This window comes from Anneissia japonica, unplaced genomic scaffold, assembly GCF_011630105.1.
Source record: "Anneissia japonica isolate Jap-2015-1 unplaced genomic scaffold, ASM1163010v1 scaffold287931_len176634_cov123, whole genome shotgun sequence".
Lineage (NCBI taxonomy): Eukaryota > Metazoa > Echinodermata > Crinoidea > Comatulida > Comatulidae > Anneissia > Anneissia japonica.
The window spans coordinates 120,777-130,460 of NW_022706238.1; the positions used below are offsets into that span (position 1 = coordinate 120,777).

The 9,684-nt window shown below is 35.6% G+C and overlaps 1 protein-coding gene across 1 annotated transcript; it reads left to right on the forward strand.

The window, feature by feature from the left end:
• Positions 1-865: 865 nt before the first annotated feature.
• LOC117106073 lies at positions 866-1,465 on the forward strand. The gene has a single exon (XM_033247409.1). The coding sequence runs from the start codon at positions 866-868 to the stop codon at positions 1,463-1,465; it is 600 nt and encodes a 199-aa protein (XP_033103300.1).
• The last annotated feature ends 8,219 nt before the right edge of the window (positions 1,466-9,684 follow it).

A 9,684-nucleotide genomic window follows, 5' to 3' on the forward strand; every position in this document is an offset into this window, starting at 1 on the left:
CGCCTGATCTGGGCATACAGCATCGCGTTTGCTCGGCTCATAAAATATTAGGTGACAGGGCCTAGGCCATTTCACTGGACAATTTAGAAATTCATATAGTAAATGGGTGTTTACGATAACGATAATTGTCGTATTGAAAAAAGAAAGTGTCGCATATTAGAGCGTAAATGGATCAAGTCTTGTGATTCTGTTGATAATACAGCTTTCAAGAAGCAATGTGCAAAATATCACTCGGTTTTAACCATTACAAAAACTGCCTACTTTCAATCTCAAGTCGAGAAATGTGGAAGTGACCAACGGCTGTTTCTTTAATGAACAAACTTTGCGGTAAAAGTAAAGGAACTCTCTTACCATCCACACCCTCTGATGTTGAATTAGCACAAGCATTTAACACATACTTTCACAATAAAATTAAAACTTTTAGAGCATCTCTACCAGTCATATCGGCTGACGCTTTCTCAGTGCCGGATGCCGACGGTTTTGAAATTAGTAACTTTACAGAACTAGAAGAAAATGAAATATTTAACATTGTAAAAACAGTTTCATCAAAGACATGCTCATTAGATCCTTTCCCTACAAAATATATTATCGAAAATATTACACTTTTCCTACCTGTGTTTTGTCAGATTGTTCATTCTTCCTTTTCATCTGGCACTTTCCCTGATGACCTAAAAGTGGGGATCATCAGGCCAATGCTTAAGAAGCCTAACTTAAACCACAATTAACTTGCTAATTTTAGACCAGTTTCTAACACTCCTTTCCTCTCTAAACTCTCTATCTTAGCTTCCATGTCAACCACTGGTCTGAAGCCAAGAAAACCATTGAAGCATATGTTTGTGATGGTCAGTCCTGGTTGTCACAAAACATGCTCTTCTTTAATCCTTGTAAGATTGAAGTTCTCTATTTTCATTCAAAGTACCTTAGAAGACCACCTCCGATTAATGGTGTTGTAGTTGGTAACACCAATGTCCTACCATCTTCTAAAGTCCGTAATATAGGGGTTGTTTTTGATCCTATAATGAAGATGGAAAAACACATATACACCGTTTGTAAATCGGTTTCATATCATCTGCGCAACATCAAGCATATTCAAAAGTTCCTAACAAAAAATGCTCTTCTGAAGTTAGTTCATGCACTTATAACATCACGGCTAGATTATTGCAATGCAATTCTGTATGGTCTTCCCGCCTGTCGTTTAAATAGACTACAGCTATGGTTACCAATTGACAAGCGCATCACATTCAAGATTCTGCTCATTACGTACAAAGCCCTGCACAACAAGACACCTGAATACATTTCTCAACTTCTAACGTCACGTTCTGTAAATTGTAGTGGGTCTATGAGATCAACGACCAATAGATTCATACTATCCGTGCCAGCATCGCGACTCAAAACTTACGGTGATAGGGCCTTTTCTGTCGCTGCACCAAGACTTTGGAACACCCTACCCAGCCTCTATCCGTGAAGCAACTTCCGTTCATACATTTAAGAAGAAACTTAAAACCCACCTTTTTTAAGTTTATCTTTTTACAATTTTTGTAGTTTAAGAGTATTTAAGTGTTTTGTTTTTTGTTCCTTTAAGTCGCAACTCCCTTACTTGAGCCGGCGTCGCCACCTTAGCAGTGCACGGTAGTAGAACCGAGGCTTATCCAAGGTGGAAGCTACCGGAGCCCAGCATACTTTTGCCGGAGTACCTGCGTGTACGCAGTAGTGGTGATGACGCCGTCTCAACAACAGGAGTGCGCATTTTTCATGCTGCTGCTTGGTTTTTTCCATTCTTGGTCTGCCTGTTTTTGAAGGCTTAATTTATCAATTTATCAATTATTTATTTTTATTTATTTATTTATTTATTTATTTATTTTTATTTATTTTCTATTTGTTTATTTATTTACTTTATTCATTTATTTATATTTATTTAACTTATAATATATATTAAAAAAATGTTCTGAATAATATAGGCTCATTAATATAAGATATGATATATATATGTTCTTAAAAGACTATTCTACACCACTATACAAGTTTTAAGAAATTAAAAAAATGTTTCGACCTCTGCCACAAGATGGGAATAAAAGAGCCTATCTAAATAGTGTATTAAAATAGGCCTCTGCAGTACAGTACGTAGGTAGGGTAGGGGATACACTAGGCCTAGCTAGCTATAAAGTAGCGTAGTAATTTTTCAGTTAGCGTATGACTTACAGATTTCTCTTATTATATACTACTACTAGTTGATTAACAGATATATACTATCAAATGACATAAAATTTTCTTATTAATAATTTTATTTATTTTTTTCAATTGTCTATTCTAGTACTAATTAGAGTTCCTATATAGAGAGAGTTGCAACATGAGACGCTGCTGGGTATCCATCTTGGTGCCTTGCATGCATGAGTGACCACAAAGCTTATGCTACAGTAAATATAAAATAAATATCTGTTAATCAACATGTGTTTGGAATTTATAACAAAATTCCAAAAGAAATTGATTCTCAATATGCTATTATTAATTATTATATTACATGCAGTTTTTCTTGACCAATATTGCATACCGCCTGAGCTGGGCGTACAGCATCGCGTTTGCTCGGCTCATAAAATAGTAGGTGACAGGGCCTAGGCCATTTCACTGGACAACTTTAGAAATTCATATAGTAAATGGGTGTTTACGATAACGATAATTGTCGTATTGAAAAAAGAAAGTGTCGCATATTAGAGCGTAAATGGATCAAGTCTTGTGATTCTGTTGATAATACAGCTTTCAAAAGCAATGTGCAAAATATCACTCGGTTTTAACCATTACAAAAACTGCCTACTTTCAATCTCAAGTCGAGAAATGTGGAAGTGACCAACAGCTGTTGTTTTCTTTAATGAACAAACTTTGTGGTAAAAGTAAAGGAAATCTCTTACCATCCACACCCTCTGATGTTGAATTAGCACAAGCATTTAACACATACTTTCACAATAAAATTAAAACTTTTAGAGCATCTCTACCAGTCATATCGGCTGACGCTTTCTCAGTGCCGGATGCCGACGGTTTTGAAATTAGTAACTTTACAGAACTAGAAGAAAATGAAATATTTAACATTGTAAAAACAGTTTCATCGAAGACATGTTCATTAGATCATTTCCCTACAAAATATATTATCGAAAATATTACAATTTCCTACCTGTGTTTTGTCAGATTGTTAATTCTTCCTTTTCATCTGGCACTTTCCCTGATGACCTAAAAGTGGGGATCATCAGGCCAATGCAAACCTAACTTAAACCACAATGAACTTGCTAATTTTAGACCAATTTTTAACACTCCTTTCCTCTCTAAACTTCTTGAGAAATGTGTGGCAAATCAAATTATTAATTTTCTTGATGTAAATAATCTGTTTGATCCTCTACAATCGGCCTACAGAAAATTTTACAGCACTGAGACAGCAGTTGTTAAAATCCACAACGATATAATGGTTGACCTTGATAATTTTAATGGTTTTATAATCTTGATGGTTTTTGTATTCTGGCTGTCTTTTTAGATCTAAGTGCTGCTTTTGACACGATTAATCACAAAATACTCATTCACAGACTTGCATCTCTTGGAATTGGTGGATCTGTTCTTACATGGTTCACATCTTATCTTACATCTAGAAAGCAACAGGTTCGCATTAGAAATAGCTCTTCAGCGTGCATTAATGTAGAGAGTGGTGTCCCTCAGGGGTCAATTCTTGGCCCCATTTCATTTCTTATTTACGTCTCTCCTTTGAGCAAAATCATTAGCAGTCATGGAGTCCGATATCATGCCTACGCCGATGACACTCAACTCTATCTTAGCTTCCATGTCAACCACTGGTCTGAAGCCAAGAAAACCATTGAAGCATGTGTTTGTGATGGTCAGTCCTGGTTGTCACAAAACATGCTCTTCTTTAATCCTTGTAAGACTGAAGTTCTCTATTTTCATTCAAAGTACCTTAGAAGACCACCTCCGATTAATGGTGTTGTAGTTGGTAACACCAATGTCCTACCATCTTCAAAAGTCCGTAATATGGGAGTTGTTTTTGATCCTATAATGAAGATGGAAAAACACATATACACCGTTTGTAAATCGGTTTCATATCATCTGCGCAACATCAAGCATATTCAAAAGTTCCTAACAAAAAATGCTCTTCTGAAGTTAGTTCATGCACTTATAACATCACGGCTAGAAGTAACATAGTAATAAGCACTTAAAATAATGAATATCCATCAAATAAAAGATCGTATAATCACACGAAATCGTAGTAGAAAGATAATCTACAGCGCTACCCGATCGTAACATGGGCGCAGCCATCTTGTTTGTTTACGTACAACGCCCTCTATTGACGTGAGTAACTAATTATAAAACAAACAGTGCCTAGAGCAAAGTTTATGTCGCCCAAAGGCAAATACATGTGCACTCTTCTTATCAGTGAAATACGAATACCCAAGCCGATAGATAAACGATTACCAGCAAGGCCTAACAAAGCCCAATTTACAAAATCGTAACTTAGAAGAAAATTTAGATATCATCTAGCAGTCAATACATATAAAAGTAAGATCGTTACTTGGCTGAAAATCATCAATATTTCGATATACTGTGTAACTAGAATCAGTGCTAGGCTAAGCCAGCAATGTACAGAACCTGTCTCTTATACACCGGAGCCCAGCATACTGTCGCCGGAGTACCTGCGTGTATGCAGTTGTGGTGATGACGCCGTCTCAACAACAGGAGTGCGCATTTTTCATGCTGCTGCTTGGTTTTTTCCATTCTTGGTCTGCCTGTTTTTGAAGGCTTAATTTATCAATTATTTATTTATTTATTTATTTATTTATTTTTATTTATTTTCTATTTGTTTATTTATTTACTTTATTCATTTATTTATATTTATTTAACTTATAATATATATAAAAAAATATATTCTGAATAATATAGGCTCAGTATTATAAGATATAATATAATTTAATTTTTTATAATTCATGGTCCTCCCTTTTTTCGACGCCTTGAGATGATTTTATTGTGGAAGGCGCACTACAAATATCCCACCATCACCATCACCTTTGTGGCACACCTCAGCTAGGGCCCCAGTCCGATGGTATCTCCAAAATAACTAGTAGTATTTTATAAGAGAAATCCGTAAGTCATATGGTAACCGAAAAAGTATTGCGCTATTTTTATAGCTATCTAGAGGCCTAGTAGTCCTAGTGTACTACCCACCTACGTACTGTACTGCAGAGGCCTATTTTAATACACTATTTAGATAGGCTCTTCTTTTCCCATCTTGTGGCAGAGGTCGAAACATTTTTTAAATATCTTAAAACTTGTATAGTGGTGTAGAATAGTCTTTTAAGAACATTTGCAGAAAAAAAATAATGTGATACGATTCTTCGTTACGGAGTTATGGATTTTTAAGTAACATGAGTTCAATAATTTTGCCTCAAAGCTTATCTTATTTTTGTTGGCTACGCACCACTGACTTGTTCAATGGGCACCAAGATGGTAGATAGAGGGCGGCCAGTACATACTCTCTCTACATACCTGTAGTACTGTACCCTAACCTTAGACACAACTCCAGTCTTGATATGTTCAGGTTAAGGTTAGGCCCTAGGGCGGAGTACTTGGATCAAGTGCGATCCATGGACCCTGTGTAAGTAGCTCAGGTCCAATATACAGTAGTAGTAAGGACCTCTAATAGGATATTACATTTTCTGCACAGGTTATCTAGTTATCCAAAGAATTTCCAACCTGATCGTCATGCTATGCGATTGCGAGAGGATGTAAACAGTGATTTAACAACCGTATTGAGGACGTTCGTGGCTTATGATGGTATTTCAATAATAAACTTTAATACTAATAAAAATAATTGTTAATAAACTAATGTTACAGTATTTAAATAACGAGTTGGCTGGTTTTTCCTGATAAAATGTTTGATTTTTAAAGAAAATATCATATCAAAAACAATACCGTACTAAGAGAAATATCAAATTTTTAGTATTCATTTTATTTTCTGTATTTGTTGGGATCGATAACAAAACGAAAATAAACACTGTCCGATAAAATAGTAAAATGGTACTAGGAATGCTAAAAACTAGAAAATAACCTATAAATACCATAATATTAATTGAAATTTAGTTTAGTAATAATAGTATTCATTTTATTTGCTTTTAAGTAGCCTATGTCATGAAAGACAACAAAACATAAATAAAAAAAGTATGATAAAGCGATTGACGAACTTACAATGATAATTAGGCCTAGTTATATTACATTTAGCGTTTTTGCAACTCCACTGGCGCTTCATATATTTGTTGAAAGCAAACCGCTACTGAAATGAAGCGCGACCAAAGTGATGCCTGAATACAGAAATGATCAGTATTCAGGCTAGGGCGGCCATTTGGCTATTGACCACCAACCGGCATTGCATGCCTTACGTAGATTTTGCCTAGCTAGGCCTACCCTAGGCCTAACTAATCGTAAACGACAAACGTCACTCAATTTATTGAAGTACATTTTTTTTCACTGTGGCTAGTATAGTACCGTATTTTTGTCGTGCACAATTTGAGACATTTGCAAAATTTGCAAAATGCGCAAGCTATCACTTGCACAATTTGCAAACTGTACAACAATTTCTTTGCACAATTTGGAAACTGCAAGATTCTGCACAGTTTGCAAACTGTGCAATGAGATTGTTGCACAGTTTTAAAATGTGTTGACAATTTGCAAACCGTGTTTAGTCTATTTGCACATTTTGATACTAATTACTTTAGGCCTAATTTTGTTTCTGTTTATGGTGTGACGTTAAATAAAAATGTTAGCACATGTAAACCGTGTATCATGCATGGCTATCGTGTGTGGTTGGGTGGGAAAAGATGGTGTGCTAGTGAGGTGAAATCAAGATATAAAGCAAGGAGGCATGAATCCTCTGGACATAGGACCATGGGCCTTGCTTAGCTTTTTCACTTAATAAGTTGACATACTACTCAGTCTTTGGTCTAATCTATACATGACAACACTTGCACTACAAAACTGAAAAGACTGTTAACTTTAAATAAGAGAATTTATTTACTGTAGGCCTACTAGCATTTTATATACCATAATACTGTTTTAAGTGGTCCTATATCAAAAGTATATTCAAAAAATTTGACACTACTAGTTACGATCGATTGGGGAACTCATTCTCTTGATCTGGCCGAATGATGTTTACGATTGGGGAAAGATCCATAACAGTGACAAAGTCTATGTGAAGTTGGGTAAATGTACGGTTGCATGTGCATTCAAAGTGTATAAACATTTCGGTTGAATTAAAAAGAAGGGGAATTCTGAGTTTATCTAGGCTTCTTGGATTGAAACTTGGGATGAGATTTTGAGATTGAGATCTTCAGACTTGATATGACCATGGAGGAATTAGTTTATGACTGATATATGCCACCCAGATCGATCTGTAACAGCAGGGCCGCCACCAAGTGAATAATTTAAACAAAGGCTAGAGGCTATTCCAAGAGTTTGGTACAGGATTCAGTCCTTTTGTTTGATAATGGCTATAGATAAATGACATGACTACTGAGTGGAACCATACACCATATTTATCGATGACAGTACTAAATACAGCAGTGTATTTTTTGATGTTCTACTTACCCAGTACATCGTTTGCGCACCACTCATTGTTGAAAGATGATGTCACGGACATTCTGGCACTTCATTGGGTGATGGTGACGTAATGCCATTTACCGTACCTTTAGCAAATTAAATAAAAAATACAGTACCTTATCTCTAGCCACACTTTTTTTTTTTTTTATAAGAACTAGTAAATTTTTTTCAGACTCAAAATATTCTTATTTTGTTCTTGTTTTTAAACACTTTTCATAATTTTTGTACATCAGTATACTGTATTACTATACTGTTTAGATGGCTTAACATAATATTGTCACACCTACTGCAAATATGGTACAGAAAGATTTGTTGGGATTTTTTAAATTTTTTTCTAACTAAAGCCCTAATCTAAAATTTCAATTTGTTCTTATTTTGTTCTTAATTTTTAGGCAATTTCAGCCTCGGTGTTCTTACAAAATGTGTCCTTACAAAATGTGTCCTTATGAAAAAAAAAATTGTAGCGCTGTGGGCTAGTGGGCTTGGCTGTCAGCTGTTGTTTCAAAATCTTTTAAAAAACTCACATGTGCGTAAACTGCGCAGGGTTCACATTGTGTAGTAAGGCCTAGAAATCCGTCTTTGGATTACAGAAAATAAGAACCAATTTCCCCGCAGATGTTGCCGAAAATTAGGCTTTTACCTACTGTACCTAATTTTATTTTAAGCAATTGTGGTAAAATGTTACATTTCAATTTATTTATTGTTGACATTAGCTTATTACTGCATTTTTAGATTTTGATCCCACCGAGTTTTTTTTTTTATTGGGGGGAGGGAGATAGTGATGTTTGAAGTCATCAGAAAATCAGCAATGATAAAAGAAAGGGCATGTGTGTGGTATGCTATCTGTAGCTTCAATGGAAAAGATAGCAATTATTAAGTGTTCACTAACCCCCTTCCAAAACTAGACTTACCGAGTTGGCGAACATTTTCTTTGCTAACAACCTTCTTTAGGAAAGAGAATTCAGGGTAGGTGGTATGCAAATGAATTATATATTTATAGTATTAATTTATTTCTTGGAACATGGCGGGGAAATTGTGGTAAAAGGCTCTGTATTTCACCCCAAAGGAAGAGGGAATAGCCGCATTCAGTCAACCTTGTTGTCGGCAAAGGCCAAGTCGCTGATGCGCACTGCTCGCGTAAATCTGGGTATCTACATAAACATCTAGGCTAGGCTCACGTATGCTTTGCAAAGCAAAGATACTAGAAACACAAGATAGAATTCTCCACACGAAAAAAGTGTTCCACCGAAATGCTTGGTGGGAATACAAACAATGGGATGCCCCTTACTGCTGAATCTAAAAAAACTTGCGTTTTTTGAATCTAGTCGTTGCGTACTGTATTTTATTGTCAATTCTCAATTAAAAAATTGTACAATTAGTACAATTGTACCCAGACAGTGACAACTGTGAATAAATAATTCCTTAGTGGAGGTAGAAATCGTTGTTATTATCCAAATAAAACACACAATTAAGCCTATGGATCAGTATAGAAAACAATATACTGTAGCGCAAAATCGTATGGCCGGACGATTTTGTGATAAAGTTTTCCTCCATTAGTGAAAAATGAAGGGCACCGTATGCGTCTGGAAACACTTAGTAACAGAAGGGCGCCCTGTACGTCGGGCATGAAGTATTGAAATCTTGCATGGTTAAAGAGAAGGGCGCCGCCTACGTCGGGCACGATTTCCACCTTATTTTTACTATGCGAGTGCTCTATCATGTGTTTTTAGTATCTTTGCTATAAGGAAAATGAAAATATCCAAGAAAAAGTTTTTGATCACGTGACAAAATAACGTTCGTTGATTAGTCGGTTTATCTGTCAATCAAATCTCGTTGAGATGTTAATTAGTCAGCGTAAGGTCTGGTCCAGCTACATCACTATTCTTTATACAATACTCTTGTCGTTATTATTCACCATTTTAAAAACGATTTTAGAAGCGATGCTCTTGCTAGTTTTTTATCACCAAGCAAATTATTGGATGATAACATGGATAGTGATGTATTTTTGTAGACTATTTTATTGCAAAAACAAAGAAGAAAATATTA

Bases quoted from the DNA above. Each gene is read 5' to 3' on its own strand.
- LOC117106073 (XM_033247409.1), top strand. From the start codon at position 866: ATGCTCTTCTTTAATCCTTGTAAGATTGAAGTTCTCTATTTTCATTCA.